At 38.8% G+C, this 26,790-nt stretch overlaps 1 protein-coding gene across 4 annotated transcripts in view; it reads left to right on the forward strand.

Moving 5' to 3' along the window:
• The first annotated feature begins 204 nt into the window (after positions 1-204).
• LOC129701723 (transcriptional activator protein Pur-alpha-like) overlaps positions 205-26,790 on the forward strand; it is a 39,236-nt gene continuing 12,650 nt past the window's right edge. For 2 of the 4 annotated variants that reach the window (XR_008724256.1, XR_008724255.1), the window contains exons 1-2: positions 205-355; positions 5,795-6,782. Coding sequence is in view for 1 of the 4 variants with exons in the window: in XM_055643102.1 (XP_055499077.1) it covers positions 5,842-6,642 (801 nt within the window). In the remaining 3 variants the exon portion in view is untranslated. Of the gene's footprint in view, positions 356-5,794; positions 7,328-11,916; positions 12,176-26,790 lie in introns of those variants that run through there. The other 2 variants (XR_008724257.1, XM_055643102.1) reach the window with 2 other exon arrangements.

Below are 26,790 nucleotides of genomic sequence, written 5' to 3' on the forward strand. Positions count from 1 at the left end.
ATGAAAAACGCTGAACTGCGTATTTAACAACACCCATCTCCGTGTACGTTGTCGGGACTTCTGCGAGAAGAAACACTAGCCGTTTCCAACTAAAATCCACTCTCTGCTCGCTTGCTGCTGGAAGTTCCGGCGGCATACAGTACGTTGCCCTGACGTACTGGAGATCCTGGTGGACGCAGGATAACGTGATGTCGTGAGACGAGTCGCTTTCCCTTTCCCTCACCATCGATTGTGCCAAGGTGGCAGCACTGTGATCGGGCCTTCCTAATAAAACTGCACTTCACTGTTCGGCCATCTCAATTCCGGCAGGTAATCACACCTTTATTTGCAAAGTCTGCGAGTGAAAAGCTTCGAGGTAAGTGCCGCAGCCCTCCTGTTTATTATTTCACTGATTTGTTTTGCCATATCAAACGAGCATTGTATATTTTCTTCATTTTTAAAGCCCTCGGTGTTGTCAATAATATTGCTAGCTCAGTTTTGGGTTGCGAAAGTCCCATCCTATTGGTGGAAGTAGCTTTGCTTTAATAACAACGCCTGCAAATGTCTTGGTGTTAATAGATTGTGCTCAGATGAGCAGACCAGCAATTTATTTTAAAAAAATCACACTGAAATTAGAAGATAGGATTTTCATCTACTTGAAAGGAATTGGTTCAACTTAAAAGCAAATTCCATCAACAATTTAATTGCAGATTTTGATAATGTCTATTTTATAAAACATCCAGATAGCATATTGCAGAAAGATTAGCTATTTATATTTTAAGCCTTGGTCGTGTTTCTCTTATGTTATCTTCAGCCCTTTAGTTGCAAAATCGTTTGCTTTCTTGCCTCTAAGAATTCAACTGCAATTTACATGTTATCTATAAAAATGCCCTATTTTGTTAATGGTGTACATTATCAATAACCTATATTACATTACATATTAATTAAATGTTTGTATTAAGAGCCCTGCAGAGACAATAATTAATCGTTTTTACGCCTGAAGTTGATACCTAACAATTTACAAAAATCTTCAGAAATACAGAATTTATTAACACTGATTGATTAGTATTGGTTGGACACAAAGTAGTCTGAGAAAGATGAAGTGAAATAATTGGATACATTTAGAATACAAAAGCAGACTAACCACCGTTCATGTTCCTGATGTTGGGGGAGTCCAGAACCAGTGGCCAGTTTAAGAATAAGGAGTGAGCCATTGAGAACGGAGATGAGGAAACACTTTTTCTCACAGAGAGTTGTGAGTCTGTGGAATTCTCTGCCACAGAGGGCGGTGCAGGCAGGTTCTCAGGATACTTTCAAGAGAGAGCTAGATAGGGCTCTTAAAAATAGCGGAGTCAGGGGATATGGGGAGAAGGCAGGTACGGGGTACTGATTGGGGATGATCAGCCATGAACACATTGAATGGCGGTGCTGGCTCGAAGGGCCAAATGGCCTACTCCTGGACCTATTGTCTATAATGTTGTCTATTTCTTCTAAAACGTTGTCACAAGGGGCCACAATCGTTCTGTATGCACATTTCTCATGCGACATTAAGATATCAATCTTAAGTATCAACTAAAAACAGATTCCCTGGGTAAAACATGCGTTTAATGGGTCTAAGGTTATAAAGGCTGAATAAAATACCTAAAAGGATTCCTATACATGCTGTCTGAGGATGGGGTAGTGAGTGGTAGTCTTGATATACAGACCAGTTAATAGCAACTGCATATAAAATGTTCAATATAGAAATGTTATATCAAGAAGATGAAGAAGACTAATCTAGAGGTTGAAAGCAAGGCAAATTGTTCTCCTTCAATTATCTTTAATATGGTCAAGTAAAAAAGAACATTTATTCTTCACAATCGTCTGCAAATGATTGGCATTGAAAAATATCATAACCTTTAAATAGAGTATTCATTAGAATATGTAGAAACAAGGAAATGCGTATGCTGGCTTACCAAAAAAAGATACAAAGTGCCAGGGTGACACAGATGGTTATGCAGTATCCCTGCAGAACATGGATATGTGACATTTTGGGTTGAGACCCTTGTTCAGACTCAGGAGACCAGCTAAGTTACTCCAGCATTTGGTATTTATTTTGATTAATTAAATTGTGCGTTTGTGGAATTTTGTATAGTTACTGGACCAAAAGAGTACCAATGTCTCACAAAGTCAGATGGCACAATGTTATAAACAATGCAAGCATCATTCTGAAGATTTTGAAGGTCTGAGGAAGGGTCTCGACCTGAAATGTCGCCTATTCCTTTTCTCCAGAGATGCTGCTTGACCCGCTGAGTTACTCTAGTTTTTTGTGTCTGTTGTCATTTTACAATATTGGATAGTCAAATTGGAAAATCAATATCTTTGCACATGTAATTAATGTCAAACTCACCATAAGATAAACCCCAAGATAAAATGAGGGACGAATTATCTTAAACCAGTGGGAAAGCGTTTTATTCTTAATCTTTCAGCCCTCATATCTAGCTACTTCACAAAAGAAAACTTACATTTCCACAAATTACTACTTTCTCTCAACTTAATTAAAGGTTACAAAAAATTGAGCTAAATGTTCACTCTTTGACGAAACCTACATGTCTTGACATGGTCAAATTTATAAAATAAAGCAATTTGGCGATTTTGCTATGGAAGCACTGCTATGGGGATCCAAAAAATACACGAAAGGATGAAACGTGCTGGGATAACTCAAGCGGGTCAGGCAGCATCCCTCTAGAACATGGACACCTAGAGTAACGCAGTGGGTCTCATCCATCTGAAGAAGGGTCTCGACTCGAAACGTCACATATCCATGTTCTCCAGGGATGCTGCTTGACCTGCTGAGTTATCCCAGCATGTTTCATCCTTTTGTGTATTAACCAGCATCTGCAATTCTTTATTTCTACATGGATAGGAGATGTTTTGGGTCTGGACTCCTCTTCAGACTTTGTGCCTTTCTTTGTAAACCAACATCTGCACTTCCATGTATCTACTATGGAGACTATTTTTCAAGTGCTTATCCCTAATTTTAAAGTAAAACGTTACACATTACCTGAACGATTAAAGCATTTCTCATTTGAGATCTTTTTGGTAGGGTATGTTATTTAATGCATCTGATACATGTTACATAAATCTCCACTTACAGAAATTACAATCGATGCCCAAAGACTGGAATTCTGACAATGTGCTAGTTATTGCAATCATTTAACATCTATCTATTAACTGATAATTTCAGGTTAAAAGTAGCAAATTAAATAATTTTTATATGTATGAAATCATTTTAGATTCATTATTATCATTGTTATCATTCGAAGTAAAAATTAGCAGTGGAATGATAAAGCAAATGAAGATGGGAACAATCGTGGCTTAAGTTACTTAACTATAAATAACATATAAAGTGAAATAAATTCGTTATAAAAAGAAGTTCAGTTGAAACTCTTTTGTTTTGCAATCACATCTAAATTTGAATAGTTTTATTTCCTGTGAATTTAAATTAATCTGTTTAAATAGTTAAAAAAATGACCAATGGAGTTCAACGCGAATATTTTAAACTGTTTCCAATTTCAAAAATAAGTAGCGAAGTATTTTATTTATTTTTTGCAATTTCAACACGGTGTGAATTTTGTGGGGGGGGAAATGAAATCGGAATCTATAGTGCAGATATCTAACCTTCTGGCAAAGCCTATCTCAATACCGTTTGTTTCTTATAAATCGGCAGTGTTTGGATCTTCAGAAGCTCTTTTCTCCCCCCCCCCCAAAATAAAAAAAGGAATCCATGAATCGCAACACGGCATTTTTTTTCCACCCAACCAAGTTTCTACCAACAGAAATATACCAATTCTAACTCGATTTTTACAATCTAAAAATAAATGAACAAGATCGTTCTATCGCATCAAGCCTGCCAAATTTTACTCCAGAAAGGGAACAGATTATGAATCCAATGACAATATAATCAATGTTCTTTACAAAAGAGATTATCTGTATAATTTCACTTTCATCCTCGAAAACAGAACTTATTGATGTTGTTAGAATTTGAGTCTTTTGTTGAATTTGTGATGACATACACACAAGTTTAAGTTTCTTTACGGCCGAATCACTTTACAAATAATGATAATCTTAGTTATTGACCTTCTTGCGTGAAATTTTATAATGCATCGAATTTTATTTGCTTTTTAAACTTTAAGGTTCCATTGTGCGAGCATTTGATAAAACGCAAATGCCATCCGATATTTAATTAATCACATACATAATGAGTTGCTTCGATTTTGTCGGGCGCGAATGTTCACGGTTGGTTCATGGTGAATGTTAGACTTGCTATTGATCAGTTACGTTTAAAATTGATGTTTTGATTGAGGGATATATCCATTTTAAATATCCAAATTAAAAAAATAAAGTAAAGCATATATGCGCCATATTCTATCGTTATATTTAATTTTAACGAATAGGATGTAAGCATTACTAAACGGAAATAAAGACACAATGTAACGTCGTTCGTTTTCATTTGGATTTTGCCTTGATGATCATTTTCAGTCAAAACTGATGATAGAAAAAAGCAGACGAAGTGGGTAAGAAGGAACTGCAGATGCTGGTTTAAACCGAAGATAGACACAAAAAGCTGGAGTAACTCAGCGGGACAGGCAGCATCTCTGGAGAGAAGGTCGTCGGAGAGAAGAGGAGAACTTCTTCAAAGTAGACATACCTTAGATCTTAAGAAAGGTCTTGTTCCGAAACGTCACCCATTCCTTCGCTCCAGAGATGCTGCTTGACCGCTGAGATACCGCAGCTTTTTGTGCCTATCTTCGATAGAAAAAAGCAAATGCGCAAGCTGCTCTGAATATAGTTTGGCATTATCCATGAGAAGTAACGTTCTGACCTGAAATGTTAACTCTCCACTGATCCGGCCAGACCTGTTAATTTTAATTATTTTTAATCCTCGATTTGGAGAACACCTAATGCCAGGTGTAGTCTTTCGTTTACTGTAACGTGATTTCATGTTTAAAAAAAGTAAAGCATCAGTACAGATTAGGAATGTTTTAAATGCAGTATTTAAGTAGCATTGGAACTTGGAGGGCTGTCAACATTGCCCCATTCAAACAATCAAATTAATAGTTAGAAAACATAAGAAGCGGGCATAAGTTATTCCAGTTCCGACCTTTTTTTGGTAGTTTTCCAGGTTATGATATGTACCATTGTTTGATTTGAGATAATCCATCGTATTTCATAAACAAAATGCCATATGATTTAAAGAGTAGCTGAATTGGAACGAGTTCCACGACCTAAATTACCTTTATTTACTCTATGATTGTATGTATGGAATAGGTTTACAGATTCATTAGGGAATGCAGCCATTTTGGTTATCAACTACTGTTATTTATACGTATCAGGATAACGGAGCTACATTGCGCTTGGCAATCTTTTTGTGTTTCGACATTTGCCGAGTTTAAAAATGTCTCTCAAAAAAACACGACTTAATTATCAGGTGATGAACACCTATTACAAAATTAGCATATCATGGAATGGTTGAGGGAGGCTTTTTAGAGCACTAAACAAGTACCTATGGTGGTGAAATCGGATGGGTATAAATCCTGGAGGTAATGAAACCGGGAGGAGAGCGGTTGACACCACTTTGCCCACATTGTCGGTGCTCGACGTCTCACTTGGTCGAGGGCAGACATCAGCTGCTTTCTGCGATACTTGAGCAGTTGGAGACAGACCGCGAGGTCGGCCGGTTGTAAAGCGGCTGGTGATTGGCGGACGGCGCGCCGCTCCGGGAGCCTGGCCCAATGAGGGAGCCTCTAATGAAATGTCTCTTGCTTTGCTGCAGTCTCGCGAGATCGCCGGCTGCTGGGAGTTTGGAAGAAGGCTACCATCATGGCGGACAGAGACAGTGGAAGCGAGCAAGGGGCGGCCAGCTCCAGCTTGCAACAGCTGCAGCAGGAGACGCAGGAACTGGCTTCCAAGAGGGTGGACATTCAGAATAAGCGCTTCTACCTAGACGTGAAGCAGAATGTGAAAGGCCGTTTCCTGAAGATAGCGGAGGTGGGAGCGGGCGGCAATAAAAGTCGTCTAACTCTCTCCATGTCTGTTGCTGTGGAGTTCCGCGACTACCTGGGCGATTTCATCGAACATTACGCGCAGCTCGGCCCAAGCAACCCGGACATGCAGACGGACGAGCCGAGGAGAGCTCTGAAAAGTGAATTCTTGGTGCGGGAAAACCGCAAATATTACATGGATTTAAAAGAGAACCAACGGGGCCGGTTCCTACGGATTCGCCAGACCGTGAACCGGGGACATGGCCTTGGCTCGCAGGGTCAAACTATCGCCCTCCCCGCTCAGGGGCTGATTGAATTCCGCGATGCACTCGCTAAGCTAATCGACGATTATGGCATCGAAGAGGAACCCACTGAGCTGCCCGAAGGGACATCGCTCACCGTGGACAACAAGCGATTTTTCTTTGACGTTGGGTCAAACAAGTATGGCGTTTTTATGAGAGTAAGTGAGGTGAAACCATCGTACCGCAATTCTATCACGATACCCTATAAAGTGTGGGCCAAGTTTGGAAATACTTTCAGTAAATACGCAGAGGAAATGAAGAAAATACAGGAGAAACAACGGGAGAAAAGGTCTGAACAGCAAGAAGAAGCTCCCGGAGATGATGTGGAGGAAGACTGATATAACTGTAATTAAAAACTCTTCCTGTAAAACTGTAACTGTTTAACTCCGAGGGAGCACCACCCACCAAACCTCCACAACTGACAGTTCGACTTGTCACCCATCGCTGGATGTTCGTCCACTTATCAACCGTGTAAACCGTAAGCAGCTGCTAAGTAATAACATTATGAACTGTGTTTCCTACTTGATAAAAAAAACTGAGTGTTTATTTCCCTGATTAACCAAGACTTTTGTACACGTTCAAGCTATTAAAAGTGTTTGCAATCGTCAGATAATACGCTGAATTACAATGAAATAAGTCCTTTTCATGTGAGCTAACATTTGACTTAGCACAAAATGAGAGATATTTTAGAAGAACACGTAAATAATATTTTTAGTTTTCTCATTTTGTTACCAAATTTCAAGCATTATACGGAGGTTATAGTATATTTGACACCCTATATACCTGTGATTAGAGATGTGTATATATGAGGGCTAGGCATGCTGTGTGTCTGAGCTTTGTTAAATGTAATGCAGAAGTCTGTAGAGTTAAAAAGGTACATAGGTTTATTCATGCAAGGTAAAACTATTAAGAAGTGCTCTCTTTTATACAATATGCATTGCATCTGGACCTTAAACATAAAACTGGTCAGTGGAACTTCTGTGAACATGAAGCAAATTATTAAAAAAGGCATTTAAATGAAAACTGCAAAGTTGTTTGATTTTTACAGACAAATGTTAACCTATGATTAACAAAGCAAGCAGCACATTTTAAGTTAGGTTATGATGATTTTGCTCTTAACTGTGAATGTGAGTTTCTGGTATTTAATGTATTTAGATTAGTTGTCAAATTATATGCATTCTATCGGATGGTACATAATTAACAATTGATAGGGAACTTTTAATGTGAGTGCATTCATGTAGCAAGCTATTGCCTAAATTACTGTTGCCTGTAAAGAGAGGAAATTGCATTTATTTGCTTTGTAGGGGGAAGGGGTCAACTTAACGTTAAGTGGAAATCTGAGTGAGTGACATGTCAATTTATGGGGGCCAACTCTTCCAGATTACATTTCCTGTTTGGTTAATGTTGTATTTTAGAATATTCTAAAGGCACAGATTATTCTGCACTTTATAGCATCACAGTATTAACATATATAAATATAAATATATATATAATTTGGTTTGTTTTCTTTTTGCAGTACAACCTATCAAAATGTTTTACATGTCTTACTGATTGCTAGTGACTGTTGCATTCATGTGAATTATCTGTTGCTGGCAAGTTTGAAAGTATTACATACATTCTAAATCATTAATCACTGTAATGGTCATGTTTCATTCTTTCTGGGTTTTCCCCAGCTATTTTGTTTCTGTAGTTCTTCAGTCAGTTGTGACCTTGTCATTTGGGATTATGTAGAGATAAAATTATTTGTTATATAGTTTAGACTATTTGGCTTTTGTGTGGTTTGTTTCTAGACTTCTCCAACCATTGTGGTAAAAGTTTTCAAGACTCTGCTTTTCTGTCGTGAGTAAAGCAAGGGCTGCTTTGTTCTAAACGTGTAATCAATAATTCCTGGCTCAAGTCATTTAAATCTGAGCCACACCTTGCATAAAGTTTTAAAACCTTCCTGAATAATTTGTACAGTAAAATATATACATAGGATATTAAATATTGCCATTACGCACATTCAATTTTCATTGTTTAACTGAAGTTTAACCATTTATTGTAGATATTTCTTGATAGTTGTGAACTTAGATAGTTCTCATCTACCATTCAATGGTTCTGAGATTCAACACATGGCAATGTATCATCAAGTAATTTTTATTGTAACATTTGATGCATCATTTTTGTATTTTTTTATAATACTGAATTTAACAGACATTGCCAGTACTTGCCCAGCCAGTTGCCTTTTACTACTTGCAAAAACAATTAGGTGCTACTGTAATTTGAGATGTGTTATATTCATATAGCACAACATTTCAGCAGCGCTGTTGTAACTAGTGTGAAATTGGGCAATAAACATCACTAACCCTATCTGTTCAGTAGTTATACAAATATTAAAATTAAATGTCAGATATTTGCATAGGTTTTTGTTTAAAATTTATTTATATTGCCTCTAGATATAAATGCATAATTGCTTGAACACACGTGTTGATGAGGCATCCAATTTCATTAATGGGTTTCCATCCCCATCACTCCATTCCTAGGTCAATGCAAACTAGTCATTCAGAATCTGATTTATCCATTCCTACTGCCAAACAAGGCAAAGTAATCCAGTCCAGACAAATAGATTTCATACAGATGGAGCTTTAATTTGGAAACAAAATTGCAGCAGACAAGATCAGTAAATGCAGTCAACATTTATGAAATTAAACTGAGATTATAAAGGAGGTTCGTAACTAGCAGTATAAACGCATCCAAATCCAATTCTAAATACCTTAAGCCCTTTTAAACAGTAATTTACAACCAATGTAACAATTATTATGGCAGCCCTTGTTTTAAGTTGTGAGCTGAAACCTGCCCCACCTCCACTCATATTGTTTGTGATTTTGAATTTGTGGGCTTGCCAGTTTGCTTCAAGTGCCAGCAGCTTTGCAGTGCAGCAGTTCAAAGACACATTGGCTTTAATCAGGCCAAAAATGGTTGATACTAGCTTGAATAGTATTTGCTGAAAGCCACTCTGCCTTGTTGAATACCACTATTATTAGTGGCAATAAACATCAAATATGTCTATTTTCATATAAGCAGGGATAACCAATATGGGTCAAATGTTCCACAAAATGGCTTTTCCCAGAATTAAGTCTGAAAAGACTTTCAGAATAGGACTATGTGTTTGAAAAGAACCATATATTTTGCAGTGCATTTGACTTGCAGCCAAGCCGCTAGAGTTGGCCTCAATTGTGCATAAAAGTTGAGTAAATCCTGCTGCATTAATAGCTGTCATTTTGCAAGATGCCACAGATTCAAAAGGTGTCGTGATGCAAATTCCGTAGATGAGTGATGTGCAATAACTGAGATTCTTAAATATTAATTTTGTACATTTTCTTTCACCAATTTTCATTTGCAAGCCCTATTGATGTACATTCGTTAAAATTCTTAAGTTTGAACTGAATTCCCACCTTTAGCAACTTCTTTGAAGAAAAGCACTTATTCAAGAAAAATGCTTGTGTGTAAACAAAATGCATTTTTGGCAAGCAATCAAATTTGGAATTGATTTCCTGCTTTACATTATTTGAGTAGGAGCCAATTAAAAGAAAACCAAAAGTAGTTTGTAGTAAGTTTCTTTGCTTAAGTTTCAAGTCTCAGTTTGTAAAACTTGCTAAATGTCAAAATGTGATACCATTACCTTACCGGTCTGTTTCAAAAGTTTTACCTAAAATATTTGACTGATTTACTGCCATTTAATATCAATTAAGCATGGTGCTGATTTAATTTTTAATTGTCAGAAATGAAGTTAATTTTAGAAGTTTTAGAATTTTTTTGTTGTATTTTCACAATCTTAATAAATTCCTTTTGAGAATCTCTGGTGGTAGACTATTTTGTTGGAATATACTATTGAAATGGATTGCAGGTGACTATTTGCCTAAATGTAATGCAGGGTTACAACAACATTGGCATTTGCTGACCTTGCAAACATGTAAGCTTACCATTGCATAATGGCTTTCCTGGGACTCTTTTTATAAAGTAGCATTGACAATATTTTGCGTTAATATTTTATAAGAATTTCTTTGACTAGAACTTGTAGTTTTTATTTTAGAATTATTATTGCCCTCATAATTTATGAAGTATTAACGACCGATTCTTAAGGAATGCAACAACACTTCTTTGTAAGATGAAAGTGTTGTAAAAGCCCCGTGTGGAATGGAAGTGGTGTAAAAGCCCCGTGTAGAATAGCAGTTTTCTTTGAACATTAGTTTACAGGGAAATTAATTATCAATTTAATCTATCTGATAACTCCCCCCTTACAGATGTCATGCCTCATTTATACTTAAATCATGTGACCATTTTCCAGGTCATTCATGCAGAGCCCTCCATAGTTTTTGGGACAAAGATCCATCATTTATTTATTTGCCTCTGTACTCCACAATTTGAGATTTGTAATTAAAGAAATCGCATGTGGTTAAAGTGCACATTGTCAGATTTTAATAAAGGCCATTTTTATACATTTTGGTTTCACCATGTAGAAATTGCAGCTGTGTTTATACATAGTGCCCCCCATTTGTTTATACATAGTGCCCCCTCCCACCCCCCCCCCTCCAGGACGCCATAATGTTTGGGACACAGCAATGTCATGTGAATGAACGTAGTCATGTTTAGTATTTTGTTGTATATCCTTTGCATGCAATGACTGCTTGAAGTCTGCAATTCATGGACATCACCAGTTGCTGGGTGTCTTCTCTGGTGATGCTCTGCCAGGCCTGTATGCTGCCATAATTGGATTGTGCTTGTTTTGGGGGCTAGTCTCCTTCAGTTTTATCTTCAGCATATAAAAGGTATGCTCAATTGGGTTCAGATCGAGTGATTAAATTGGCTACTCAAGAATTTACCATTTTTTAGCTTTGACAACCTCCTTTGTTGCTTTGAAATATATTTGAGAACATTGTCGATGTAGAATGATCTGCCGGCCAATGAGTTTTGAGGCATTTGTTTGAACTTGAGCAGATAGGATGTGTCTACTCTTCAGAATTCATTATGCTACTACCATCAGCAGTTTATCATTGTATCATCAGTTAAGATAAGTGAGCCAGTACTTTTACCAGCCATACATGCCCAGGCCATAATACCCCCACCACCGTGTTTCACAGATGAGGTGGTATGCTTTGGATTTTGGGCAGTTCCTTCTCTCCTCCATACTTGGCTCTTGCCATCACTCTAATATAAGTTAATCTTTGTCTCATCTGTCCACAATACCCTTTTCCAGAACTATGGTTGCTCTTGTAAGTACTTCTTGGCAAACTGTAACCTGGCCATCCTATTTTTGTGGATAACCAGTGGTTTGCATCTTGCAGTGTAGGCTCTGTATTTCTGTTCATGACGTCTTCTGCAGACCGTGGTCATTGATAAATCCACTCCTGAAGAGGTTTTCTGATATGTTGGTCAGGTGTTTGGGGATTTTTCTTTATTATAGAGAGAATTCTTCCGTCATCAGCTGTGGAGGTCTTCCTTGGCCTGCAAGTCCCATTGTGATTAGTAAGCTCACCAGTGCTCTCTTTCTTTGTAATGATGTTCCAAACAGTTGATTTTGGTAAGCCTAAGGTTTGGCTGATGTCTCTAACAGTTTTATTCTTGTTTTTCAGTCTCATAATGGCTTATTTGAATTTCACTGGCACAACTTTGGTCTTCATTTTGATAAACAGCAATAAAAGTTTCCAAAGGTGATGGAAAGAATAGAGGAAAAATTAGATGCTGAGATCTCTCGTATTCTGCAAGAAGGAGGCAATTAAACACACCGGTGCAATTACAAACACTCGTGAAGCCATGTGTCACCAACATTATGGTTCCCTGAAATGTGGGGGACTATGTATAAACACAGCTGTAAATTCTACATGATGAAACCAAAATGGATAAAAAATACCCTTTAATAAAATCTGACAATGTGCACGTTAACCACATGTGATTTATTTATCTTTTTTTTTTTTTCCCTATTACAAATCTCAAATTGTGGAGTACAGAGGCAAATAAATGATGGGTCTTTGTCCCAAACATGGAGGGCACTGTATATTTTAATTTGCTCATTTATCACAATTTAAAGATTTGTTTGAGTATCATCATTGATATTGTGTTTCATAAAAATGACAAACCCTGTCCAAAAGCCAATGGATCAAATAATTAAGCATTGACGCACAGTTCGGACATAAAATTATTTGTTTCCATGTGAAGCTGCAAACGCATGCCATTATATACCGTACATTGGAGTATTATTTGTGAACTGGGGAGATTAATATTAATTTATGATGTGGTAGTTTAGGAAAATGTTGTAAGATTTGAAGAATAGCTGACAAAAATATCAATTCAAACAGAAAATGCCATACATTCTGTATTGTATCACTCAAATATGAGAGTTCAGTTTACAATTCCTTAGCACCCCACAAAATCTTGTAATTTACTTTAAGCCTAAATAAATTGAAGAAGCCTACATTTAGTCTACATTTTGACAATATTTTAAATGAGTTTTGAGACCTTTAAAAACTTATTTTTGCAATGCCTCCTGACTGCTGGAGACTTTGATTACTAGAATAGCATAAGTTTGTATCTAAATATGAGGATCCTTGTGTTGCGTCTAATACAAAATGTGATACCATTGATACAGCAGCAGTTTGATCTGATGATAACAATTGAGATCAAAATTGGTGCGATATTTTCAATCTTCAATGGTGCTGCTGGTAGGGCTGTTGCCCAACAGTGCCAGACACCTGGGTTTGGCCCTGACATTGCTGCTGGCTGTGTGGAGTTTGCATGTTCTCCCTGTGACTGCAAGGGTTTCCTCCACATCCCAAAGACGTGTGGGTTTGTAGGTTAGTTGGCCTCTAACTTTCCTTAATGTGTAGAGAGTGGATGCAATAGTGGGATGACATTGAACTAGTGAGTGGGTGATCAATGGTCGGCATTGCCCAAAGGGCATATTTCCATACTGTATCATTCAATCAATCAAACCCTGAGGGCATTTCCCTTCTAATACAGCTATTTATTTAAGTGGGACCATTTTATTTTAATAAATTAAATACATTTGAGATTTAAGCATACATCATAAGAGATGGGTTTCATACATTTTAATCTGCAATTAAAAATCTCAAATTTTGGACATCAAAATGAGTTTTTTCTGTTTACAATTTTATAACATTTATGTTCTACTGTTTCACTTACTTGCTCTGCTTAAATTGGACATTGTAGACATTGTGCATTGTTAGCCTAACATTGGCAAGTAATATTACATTGACTCTGCAGCATAGTAATCACATTTGTTTACTCCCGTAATTATGCAAAAATACTTCTTTGCTTCAATAACAAAGTGGGTGTGATGTGCATTTCTGCAGATTAAATAACCCAATGTCTTCTAAAGAGAGGAGAGTCAAAATTGTACTAAACAAGATTTATCTCTGCAAATAAGTGTTTGCAGATCCAAGTTGTACTATTAATGTAATTTTGTTTAACTTTTCCTGTAATGTGTACTGCATTATTGCAGGGTAAATATGCTTGTTTATCAAAGAATACATTTTACTTCTCTGCACTACATACAGTTTTCCGACAGAGCGATTGGATGAATTTTGGCTGTCTCAACTGCTTTTCCCCAACCTCTCACGACAATGAAGAAATATTGTCTCAATGTGGCCAATATAATCGGTATATTGGTATGCTATTGTGTGGACTTGCATTTGGGAGGAAAAGCAAAGTTTGGTGGATGTTTTAATATATTTGCTTTATTTAAAAATTGCATATTCTTTTTCCATTTGTTTGATTTATTTTTGCCTGTATTTTCCTGCCAGATTTTGACATATTCATGATGCTGTCATTTTGTTTTCAAGTTTTTCCACCAGTATTCACTCTTAGCTTTGGAATTTACAGCATTTTTTCCTCTTATCTTAGAAGTACCCTGTTTCTGCAAACTGGATAACAGAACCATAGATACGGCAGAAAAACAGGTTCACCAAGTCGGCACTGAGCAGACAGCACCCATTCACACTAATCCTAGATCAATCCCATGTTATTGTTTCTTCCCCACCACCTTCCTCTCATCAACTCTCCCCAAATTTTATCACTCATTAAGTGGACATTTTATAGTGGGCAATTAATCTACCAATCTGCACATTTTGGGTTTGTGGGAGGAAACTGATGCACCCAGAGGAAACTCATGGGATCACATGAAGATAGACAGCACCTGAGGTCAGAAGTGAACTTGGCTTTCTGGTACTGTTAGGCAGTGGCTGTACTTGATTTCATAATGTAAATAAAGATCAGAAACTTGAGTTGACAATATAGTCCTTGATTAGAGATCATATTTACTGAATTAAATCATTATCATGCAATTGAGATTTCCACTGACTTTTGTGATGTGTCAATAAATAACCTGCAGTTTGTTTGCAACCACAGAGAACGTGCACTTTAAAAAAATAAATTAAAACAATTGAACTTGGTTTAATCCCTCTTGCGGTAATCTTCAGCCAGTCGCATTGTTTGTGGTAGTTGTAACAAAATTCGGGAATTCCACATTCTACCCAACTGATTTGATTTATTTTGTAGTTCAAGTTCATTTTAATTTTATTGCATCTTTATTAGTATTTACAACTAAACCCACTTGACATTCCAGTTACCTTGCTATCCAAACTTAATGTCCATAGATAATCTCAAGACATTTGATATCATTTCTCTTATGTGAAATGATCATGAATGAGTTCATTATGTATTTATTCTGTGTAAATTGGGAATTATATTTGTAAAATGAAAATTGGGTGATAGGAGATTGTAAGCACTGATGTGTTCCATTTTGTTTCTATTCCATACACTGATCCATGCATTGGAATCCTGACAATGTTATACAGCTTGGTAGCTATATACTGCCTTATTAAAAATGGCCACCAGATGTACAAAAGTATGAAATAGTTCAACTTTTGAAAACATCAGGAATCCTGTACTTGGGAACAACACAGGACACTTGCAGAGTAATGCTTCCATTATGAAACCTGAAACACGACATGATCACTAGCAACTTTCCAACATTGTGATTGCCTTAATATTGAGTGAGATTGTTAATGAGTTCCAGTTTTGAACTGGAGGATGAGGACTGTAGACAAATGGCTGATGTACAGAACCAAAGAGCAATCTGCGAATCAAAAAGCAAACAAAAAACCCTGCACAATAGAAAATTTGAAATAAAAGTAGAAAATGCAGGAAATATTCAGATCTTGCAGCAGTTTAATTTAAAAGCCTGTTTTAATTGCTCCATATATGTTGCTAAACTAAAGTATTTCCAGCATGGTCTACTTTATTTGAAAACAATTAATCCTGAGCTGTCTTCAAAAAATATGTTCCGGAGAGGTGTGGACAGTGCTTTAACTTTTCAAAAACAAAATGCTGAAGGATTTCAGCAGGTCAGGCTGAGTTCTGTGGAGAATATGATGACATTTTTAGTCTGGGCCCTTCTTTACATTGATCCTGTGATAGTGTTTAATAATTTATTTTATTACATTGTAATTATAATTTTGATAAACTAAAATGCCACGTTATATTTTGAAATCCAATGGTTAATAATTACTTATTTGAATTTTGTCAATAACTGAAGAAGGAAAAGCATTATGATATCCAGTTGCATTCTCGATCTATTACCATTTTCTTAATTGTTTTTAGTTTGTGCTTGAGTTAAGCCTGCATTATATGGGAGAAAAATTGTGCATTTAATGCTGTTTCATGTCTTCCACATACAAGGGAAATTCAGTCAGTGATCTACTTATGCAGGCAAAATGGCAACCTCAAGTCAAGTTTATTTGTCACATACACATACGAGATGTGCAGTGAAATGAAAGTGGCAATGCTCGCGGAACAACAAAACAACCAAACAAATTATAAACACAATCATAACACACATATTATTTTACATAATAAATAATAGAAGGAAAAACGTTCTGTACAGTTAGTCCCTGGTGAGAAAGGCGTTTACAGTCCGAATTGCCTCTGGGAAGAAACTCCTTCTCAACCTCTCCGTTCTCACTGCATGGCAACGGAGGCGTTTGCCTGACCGTAGTGGCTGGAACAGTCTGTTGCAGGGGTGGAAGAGGTCTCTCATGATTTTGTTTGCTCTGGAGTTGCACCTCCTGTTGTATAGTTCCTGCAGGGGGGTGAGTGAAGTTCCCATAGTGCGTTCGGCCGAACGCACTACTCTCTGCAGAGCCTTCTTGTCCTTGGCAGAGCAATTCCCGAACCAGATGGTAATGTTCCCGGACAAGATGCTTTCCACCGCCGCTGCGTAGAAGCACTGGAGGATCCTCGGAGACACTCTGAATTTCCTCAATTGCCTGAGGTGGTAAAGGCGCTGCCTTGCCTTACTCACCAGTGCTGAGGCGTGTGATGACCATGTCATATCCTCAGAGATGTGGACTCCCAGATATTTAAAACAGTTCACCCTATCCACAGGATCCCCATTTATACTCAATGGAGTGTACGTCCTCGGATGATGTGCCCTCCTATTATGCACAGCAAAGCCTCACAACAGCTAATTAAATGTCTGTTTAAGCTACTTCCGCCCTCTTAAAACTCTGGGCTTTAGTGTGTGTGTATATGTGTATTTATTTATTTGTTTGTGTGTTGTCGCATCTTCTCGAAACATGACGCGCTAACAGAAATTTTTACATATTCCAGTAGAGTGTTACTCCCTGGATTCCGAAATCGGCATCTGAAAATTTTGTGCTTTGAGTTATTAATGAAAATGTTCACAAGTCCGATAAAAAATTTGAGATCAAAGTGCCTGGTTTTCGCTGATGATGTCACAATGGATCTGCCCCTGCGAGTAACGACCCCCCCCCCCCCCCCCCCCCCCCCCCCCCCCAACCTTCCCTCCTCCACCCTTTATTAAAAAGTCGGCCCATCGACTGAAGACCAAAGATCATTGCTGAAGACTGTGGCGGTCCACGCGTGGCCTTTTGGTCGATGCACGCCCGCTCGCACCTCGGCTTGGCCCAGGCCTTCCTCCCCCTCTTCTCCCCCCCCCCCCCCCCCCCCCCCCCCCCCCTTGTCTGTGATAATGTCATTTGCAAATTATTAAATTGTACTTTCAATTAATTCCCTTTCAAAGTTGTTCATGTGTACATTGAAATAGACGCATGCCCAACACCAATCATTGTGAGTCACCCCTTCCCACCATTCTCCATCTGAGTAATTACTTACAAACATATTCTGTTCTTGCAATTTGCAGCCAGCTTTCTATTCATTCAGTTACTTGTCCCTAGCACCACATGTTCCACTCTCAGACATGAGCTTGGTTTTCAGTAAACATGTACCTAGCAGCAGAAAATTTGATTATTGGTTTTATAGGGATATGCCTTTCTATGCACATTAACTTGTTTTAGAATTTTCTGTGAAGAACTTTGAGCAAGAAAAATTTCCTACTGCATTTATGACAAGAAAATTAACTGAGAATACAAACCTAAATATAGATTTTGGCTGAACAAACACATCATGACATATGTTAAGAACGAGGTAACTAGTGGTTTGTGTAGTATTTGTTGTTAAAACTCTCTAGTATTTTGGAATAGCCAAATTATAAAGCTGCTGCAATCCACTAAATTTCAACTCCAAAATGACTTCTTGTCAAGGAAACCGATGTGCATGAATTCCGTTTCTTCAGCCTCGCTTTACTGAATGCTATCTCTCAACTTTCGGAGTTGATGTGTGAGATGTTGCAGGTTGTTAGTTACTGGGAATTTTAGCAGAGATTGTTATGCATGTCAGGAAAAAGAAATTCATTGGCGATGAGATACAATGGTTGAGAGTAAAGCCTGATCTAGTTTCCAATATAAGCATGCACATCAAAAGTTACAATATACTGTTGCAAGACATTTTAATATAATTTAATGCACATACAATATACAGTTCTCATTAATGGAGACATTATATAGAAGTTAGAGTTGCATCAATGATGACCATGCCATCAGCTGCCAAGGCCCCAATTTAAGGAATTCCCTCCCAAAATCTCTCCAGCTATCTTTCTTGCTGCTTCTTCTCAAGACTTTTAGAGCCTGCCTTTTTGATCAAGCTCCATTCATTTGCACTAATTGCTTAATATTGCTCATCTTCAATCTCTTTGAAAATATTCCCATTGTTATATTTTGAAGCATGAATGCTGTATTACTAATAAAGTCAATAATTGAAATGGCTTAAGTTTGTGATGCACCCCAAGTAATGATTTATTTCACATGTAGTCTTAGATTAAACAGCACTAAAAATGGGCTTTTCAGCTCTTGTCTATGCTGGCCATCAATTACCTATCAAAAAAACAGCTGGTATCATCAAAGATGCACAGCACCCTACTATCAGAAAGAAGATAAGGGTACAAGGATAGCTTCTTGGGCACCACACTGAGTTGTACAATATAGATTTGTTCAGTTTAGACATTCATTCAGATGGCTGAAGGTTGATCAAAAAGTCAGGCTCTGCTTCCTTTGGGCTTTGTTTGCACGAATATTGTAATTCATTTATTGAATATTTATTTGTTATGAGCATTGTGTTTACAGACCCACAATGCTACTGCAAGTAATAATTTCATTGTTCCACTGTCGCTACATATGACAAATAGTCCTCACTCATGAAACCAATCCCATTTACGAGCACATGGTTTATAACTGTGCCTTTGATTCAAGTGCCCACCTACATTTTTAATTGTTAATGCGTTTTTGATTATGTTGACTGCTTTTCTGAGGCAACATGCTGCAGATGAAGTTTGTAGGTGGGGAGCCTGGTCTGCATGATGGACTGACTAAATGATACTTTATTATCACGTGAGACGTTTCTTGTTGTACATGCACAAGTAATCAAAGAGTCGCCACATTTAGGGCGCCAACAAAGTTACCATGGGCTACAACCACAACTCTGCAATTTCTTGTGGTCTTGGGCAGAGCTGTTCCCAAACCAATCTGTAATGCAACTCTATGGTGCATCTGTGGGCGTTTGTTTGATTAATTGGACATATGCCAAATTTCCTCAGTCTCCTGAGGAAGTGGAGGCAATGAGCCCGCTTGGCTGTTGCTTCAATGTAGTCGGTCCACAACAACTTATACCTGCTGAAAATAACATTTTGAATCTAACATACTGCATTTCCTGTGGAAATAACATTTTCTGAACGTAGTTTATTCCAACATGTCATAACACAATACCACCAAAGAGCTCTGTGCACTTTGATGGATCAGTTTTATTCAAGGTTATGTGCAATGCTATTGCTTCTAAAGTAGTAAGATTAAACGAGAACTTACCAGTTTGAAGTTTGATCTTGATTTTATGAGGAGTTACGATGAGCGATTACGTGAAGAAGACCGTCATTCCACTTGCCGCGTCATACTTCAAAGCAGCGGTGTGGAATCACAGAAACAAGTAGTTCTGAACATAGTAACAATTTGAGAACTAGAACTACCATATGACCTTGATAATATGAGGGTAGGAGCGGTGGGCACTTAATCGCTCATCGTAACTCCTCATAAAATCAAGATCAAACTTCAAACTGGTAAGTTCTCGTTTAATCTTAAAATTTTACTTCGGAGTCACGTGAGTGACTACGTGAAGATTTCAAAGCTCTGATTTGATGCCGGAACGAATCCATGCGTTACACACTGCATGAAGTGACCATGGATGAGTGAAAAAATGTAATGCATCCAGACATGACTTGGTTTGTTATGTTGATGCTTTAATCATCCAATGAGAATAATAGCGACCCCTTTCATCCAGAGGAAACTATAAACAGCCATAAATGGAGTTTGCAAATACCCCCGATTTGGCAACTGGTTGTATTAAATGTTGGTAAAGTATGTTCGTTTGACCATCCTGCAGCTGCTAGGATGTGGTCTAATGGAAACGTACATAATCCTTTGAGCTGATGTGGTAGCAGCCCCAGTGGTGTGAGTGTGAAAATATAAGTAGAGATGGTAGAACTACCCTAACAAACATTGTTTCGTTCTTAAACACATAGTATATTATGTTATTAGCAGATGTAACCACCCTGCCCAGTCGTAATTTATGTTGTGACTGGACCCGTTGCACTGAGGCCAGCGCCCTGAGAATTATTACCTTTTGAGAGCCGGCTGAAGATAAAGATATAGCTGTAGCCCCCTGCTGAGATAATGTTAACATTACATCCTTGTCCCATACTCCCATGTAACTGGGCCTGGGAGAACTGGTGTTAAGATATCCTATATCATTCTGGATCTCAGAGAGCGAGGCCCAACAGTGTGGGCTCCACTTGCTGCAGCACTATGATGAGAAAGCACGTTTGCACAGTCAATGGCACTAACTTAATATTGTCAAAGACTCATTTGAAAGTGAACTCAAGGACATCAGTCATCCGTGCTCTATTGTATGTAACATGTGTATTCAGACAAAAACATTTCCCATCTGCTGAAGTGGAGATGTCCTGCCTTTTTTGGTGCTTGTCCTGCATTCTGCAGTGAGCACTACGCGGATTGATCTGACAAACCCGCGCCGCAGGATATGTTGTCTCCTGAGTCTCAGGCTGAACTAGCGAGTTTTATGTTTTGAATAACCATATAAGGTTCTATATCTTCCCTACATTAGCGGGAACCATGGCAGTCGGGCAGTATGCCAGTCAGGCAGTTTGAGGCCTGAAGCGGTATCTTGCTAGATTAATTGCAAAACCCGACTGATGAGGCTGAATGGAGAAAAAACACATGCAATAACATTCCTCCCCAAAGTGGCGATAATGTATCTCTTGCCACTGTATGCCACATGTTTTGCAGCTGTTAAATGAGCCTGGATGTAAACGTATCGATATTTGGTGTTCCATCGAGCCAAAATGACATTAATTACTTTGTGATCCAACATCCATTCCGTGTTGTCATTGATTTCACATGATTCAGTAGCTTCAATGAGATTAGGTAAATCACAGGATATTTAAACTTGATTGCACCCATGTGACTAACATATGCCACCCCCAAAGTGTATCAACTTGGAGTTGAGCATGCCGATTATGCATATTCTCCCAATAACCTTTAACGTATAGGATACACCGAGTTATAGGTAGTTGATACCAATTACTGAAACCAGTAACTTGTGCAACCCGCATCCGCCTCCATAACTGGAGATGGCATTCATAACTTCACATCTTTGAGCACTAGCATCAGTTTGTAATTACGTAGTATTACTGACCAAAATACTGGAGCAATGCTGAATACTGCCACCATCGTGACTTTGGTAGCTTCAGCTGAGAATAGCATAGGCTTATTAATAATGACCTATATGGTACTCGAGAGGTTAATTCTTTGCATGTTATAAGTTCTGGTAATGCAAAGGCCCAATTTGTACCGCTGATACACAGCTGCTATATTGTCAACTACATTTGATGAATAGAAGGCTGCTTAATAACCAATGAGGTTGTTACAGGCTTCTGTAAATTGCATCTCTTGCCCCAGGGTGTAGTCGCTGTAAGTTTATTGTTAAATGTAAACCCTAATAATCAGTAGTTCTGATTGGTATCAACTTAAATTTAACTGGATGGATGAGGGACCCTGATTCTTCAAATATTGTTTGGGCCTATAACAGTTAATATTTAGTAAAAACAGCATTTAACATCATCCAGATAGGTGATAACTAATGTTCTTGAGTTCTGAGCAGCCCAAGCTCCGGTTTAGAAATTTGGTAATAAACCCGGGAACTGAAGTTCGCCTATTTTGCAACGCTTTAACTGTTATTGTAGACCCATCCAGATAAATTTCAAATATCTCCGGTGATCCCAGAATGGGAACCTGTATAGCATGCATCTTTGAGATCGATGCTTGCCATATAGCTTCTATAGAAATCAGTTGTTAGACCGTAACGTAGTTAACTATTCTGAAATTCTGTACTGCATATACAAATTAAATTTGCAGTATAAGTAATCACATGTTATCATCTGTTTTTTTGTAAACCAGATCTGAATCTCATGTTTTTCATTGTCACGTACAAAAACACAAGAGTAGAAATTACCAACATGTAGCTGGTCCACAATCCCATGTTTCGGGAAACCCAGACCCACCTACCTCCATGGCTACCGGTGGTCTTTTGGTAAGCCCAAAGGCCGCTGATGCGGGTTCCTTTTCCCTCCTTGATTGGGGAGTGGGACTGGTAGGTGTGTGGATTCCATGTTTCTCCTAGACCGGCTTGGGTCTTGGTCTGAAACCTCATCATACTGAGCCTGCCTTGTAAGGCAATTCTGGCCATATTTCCATGCCCAGCTGTCGGGCTACCACCAGCTTCAGTGAACCGCTTACCCCCTATGGAGGTGTGGGGTGTGTTGTCGTTTACCGATGAAGCTTGCTTGTTGTTGGTACTTGATTAGTCTGACAGCTTATGCTTCCTTCTCCTGGTCTTCCCTGAAGAGAGGATTCGGCGGCTGGTTTAATTCCCTGGATTTCATCCTCCATGATAGCGCTGTTCCCTTGCCGGCACTTGTAGCGTGAGAACTCTGGCCCCTTCTCCGGGTATTCTGCCAACGGCTGGAGACCAACTCTTCTGGCAGCAAACCCTTTTTTTTTTTTGCGAGTACTCTTGAGGCCATATGCATGTGCTTCAGTATGTTCATACTTTAATTTTGAGATCAGTTCCTGACTGACCACTCGCACTCCCCTCCACAGAGAGTGAGATTCGTAGGCAGCCTTGAAAACAGATGCTGCCGCAGGCCCCTGAGGACACCTGCGCAGACATGGCCCCTCCAGCGGACCTATATCAGGTTCTTTGCTTTGGGTCAGACTGAAACTGACCCAGGATGTTCCTTACCTCAGAGCAGGAGACATTTGTGCAGCCCTGAAACAGGTGCCGCTGCCTGCGGGTTCTCCATAATACCCAGGCTGATAACTCCCTCCTTTGAAGTATATCATTGTGGAGCACCTCTCCACCAGGTGCTCCATGTGGGTTTGAACGTTTAAACATGTTACCCATAAAGGAGGTAATCCTCTCCATCCGGAATCCTCCTGGCCCGACTTGTTTGCGGGCTTTCTCCTTGCGCTCCCTTCCTCGGAGCGAGAGGTAAAATAGTGGCTAACCCTCCAATTGGGTTTGTCTTGGTACTCGTGGCCCGTTTTGTTTTGAATGAGCGGGCCTCTTCCCTATGCTCCCCTCCGCAGAGGAGATATAATTTAATGGCTGACCCTCCAAATGGGTTTGCCTAGGTACTCGTGGCCCGTTTTGTTTAAATGAATGGGCCTCTTCCCTACACTCCCCTCCGCAGAGAGGGAGATATAATTTTTATGACTAACCTTCCAACGGCTGTCTAGGTGCTGTCGGCATCAGTCCGATGCTGCTGGCTCCACTGCCAGCGATTCGAGAGGCGAATTTCGACCGCCACCCGCTACTCGCACTTCCGCGGTCTCCGTAGCGGGTCCTGCAGTCCGTTTCCGGTATCCCCGAGGTCATGACCAGGATTCCCTATGGTCCGTGACTGGGGTTTCCGCGGTCCATAAAGGTTTACCCGCGGTCCGTCCGGACTTTGCCCCCAATCCAGCAGGAAAACTCCTGCAAAACTAAAACCAATCCCAGAGGTAAGTTTAAAACTTATCTTGTTGGTTTAAACTTATCGCTGGACAGCGCAAATGCTGCCGCCAGTCGGCTCGTTTGCGCAAAGGGAGTCAACGTAATGACGCGCCAAGTGGGATGACGGCTTTCTTCACGTAGTCACTCGCGTGACTCCGAAGTAAAATTACTAGTTCTAGGTGACATGCAAACACCTAGCTGGAGTCATACCTCATGCAAGTATGATGGGTGTGGTTGTTGGATGTTAGTGAATGAAGCGCTCTATAGTTAGCAAATTGTTGGAATCCATTATTAAACCTGTGGTCTAGGGCACAATATCACTTAGGAGAGTCAAAATGCTTTTATGAAAGGGAAATCCTCTTTGACAAATGAATTTTCTGAGAAAACATCAAGCAGAATGGTTAAGGGAATGTATTAGATTCAAATTTTTTAAAAAGCATTTGACCAAGCTAGAGTTAATCGCATGGTTAGAGGATTGCTTACATGACAAACTCTAGGAATAAACAGGCAACCTTCAGATTATCAGGCTGTTACTGGTGGAATGATATAGCAATAGCCATTGGATCCTCATCCAGTCCCCAGTTGTACTAATAATTTAGGTAAAATGCAATGTCTCTGTAGGGGTATATATTAACAAGAAATGGCAACAAAAAGGCATATTTGGAATGATGTGGGGAGATCAGAAAAGCAGTAGATATTTTTAAACTCTGCAAAAGGAGAAAAATTTGATGAAGAGAGATAATTACTGAATTGCAAAAATGACTGACTACAGCAGATTGGGCAAATTAAGCTCCAAGTCTGTGGCATTAAATGCAAAGACTTGGAGTATACTAGAAAAGGAAGTCTTGCTACAATTGGATTTGAGGAGACCATGCCTTGAATATTGTGTGCACTTTTGATCTCATACCCGAGGAAATAAACATGTCGATCGATGCCTCTCCAGCATATTTAGTAAAAATGGTTTGTGATGTGAGGGCATTGCTCTGCGAGGAGAGTCTGGGTAAAATTGATTAATAGCCACTGGTTTTTAGAAGATTTATTGAGTTGTGCAAGATTCTGAGGGAATTGGACAGGTTGCTGCTCAAAGGCTTTCACCTCAGACTGGGGAATATAGGACCAGGGCAAAATCTTAGGATAGGGGTTACTTATTTTGAACTGAGATTAGATTGTTTTTGATAGTGGTTGAGGCAAGTATAATAACTGTAAAATTACATTTGAATAGGTACATGGATAGGTAAGATTTAGAGGGATCTGCCTAAATGGGGCAAATGGGACTAGCTTAGATGGGCATCTTGGTCAGCCTGGACAAGTTGGGCAGAAGGGCCATTTTCTGTGCTCTGACTATGAATCTATGAAAAGCTTCAGATTTTTTTCTCTCTAATGGCTAAAAGCTGACATTGATTTTTGGAGAGTATGAGATTTGAATGGGAAAGTAAAACAAAAATTGAGGCTCTTTACAGATTTTTATTGCAACTCAAATATTCAACCAGGTAGCAAAACACAAACATTTCAATGCAAATTACCACATGCAATGATCTTTCCTGGTTCTCTAAATTGTGTTGGGTTAACCTGTGCCATTAAATCTCACATTATACTGCTATTCCCTTCATCGTCAACTGTTGGAAAATACCATTGACCCAGTCAGAAGCATCGCAGTTAAAAGTACAGGTAGAGAATGGATACTGTGTGAATAATTCACATCCACATTGGCAATTTTTTCCCACCATCCATTTGCTTGGTAATTGTACCTCAAAGCACTTCAAGTCTTTAGAGCAAAGCAACTTGCATGATCAGCATTCCTTTCACTTTCGTCATTATCAATGCACTGTGACTGCATTGTACACTATCTACAAATATACTGTAGCTACTTGCTATGGTACCTTTCTGAATGACCTTTACCACATAGAAGAACTGAAAGAACTTGAGTGTATCACTTTCTAAAAGTACCCTCTGAGTTTCAGACTTTCCTGACTTCAAAGTCTATTACCATGTGAAAGAACTTCATTGAAATCACAATGGCAGTTCAAGAAACTAGCATTGCCATCTTCGAGGGCAATTAAGAAAGCCCAGAATTTAACACCCAATGAACCCTTATCCCGTGTAATCTTTTTTGGTGTGTTCAATTGGACAAATTGGGCCGAAAGGTCTGTTTCCACTCTGACTCTAATTCATTAAGACACCATTTACTCATGCGTAACCTAAACAGCATTTGCCAGCAGGGTGTTCAACTCGACTGACAATCATAATTTAGCTTTAATGTAAAGGAATTGCTGACATTAAAAGTCAAATACTTTCATCAAATGTAGAAACCTAGAAGAAAGAGGATAGTTTTGTGTCATGGTCATTAGTGCAAGGACCCTAAAGAAGGAGGATGTCCACACAACAGGTTATTTTTGATTTTCCTTTTATGTTCTCATTCTAGACCAAGAATGGAGCTATCTTCCCCCTGTAAAAGTGCAGATTGCTTGCAAATATACAGATCTAGCTTCTGATAAAATTGTTTTTGATATTTGTTCCTATGCATTTGAAATATTAATTTTTATATTGATGTGCAGATGGAAGACTCGTTGTGTATGACATTACTGGAGATTGCAGAGTGAACTTTGATTTTATAAATTGGTCAGTCATCAACTTGGTAGTGTGAAGAATCGCCCCCATACGTAATCGGCTTGGTAGAATTGTAAATGTTCCCTCGTGTGGAGGATAGTGACTGGGGACTCGGTGGGCCGGCCTGTTTCCGCACTATATCTCTAAATTAAACTAAAGAAGAGGATTTTGTTGGTGTAGAATTGTTTGAGGCAAAGCGTAGTTCTCAAGCAATTATATTTTTTTGAAAAGGAAAGCTTGGACTCCAATGTAAAAATGTGGCAAGAGAAGCAATATTATGTTGGCTGAGAATTAAGTTTCGATCGCACTTGAGTGACCAGAGTTTTGGAACTGTTGTCAAGCAAGAG

Source organism: Leucoraja erinacea, chromosome 11, assembly GCF_028641065.1.
Source record: "Leucoraja erinacea ecotype New England chromosome 11, Leri_hhj_1, whole genome shotgun sequence".
Taxonomy (NCBI): Eukaryota; Metazoa; Chordata; class Chondrichthyes; order Rajiformes; family Rajidae; genus Leucoraja; species Leucoraja erinaceus.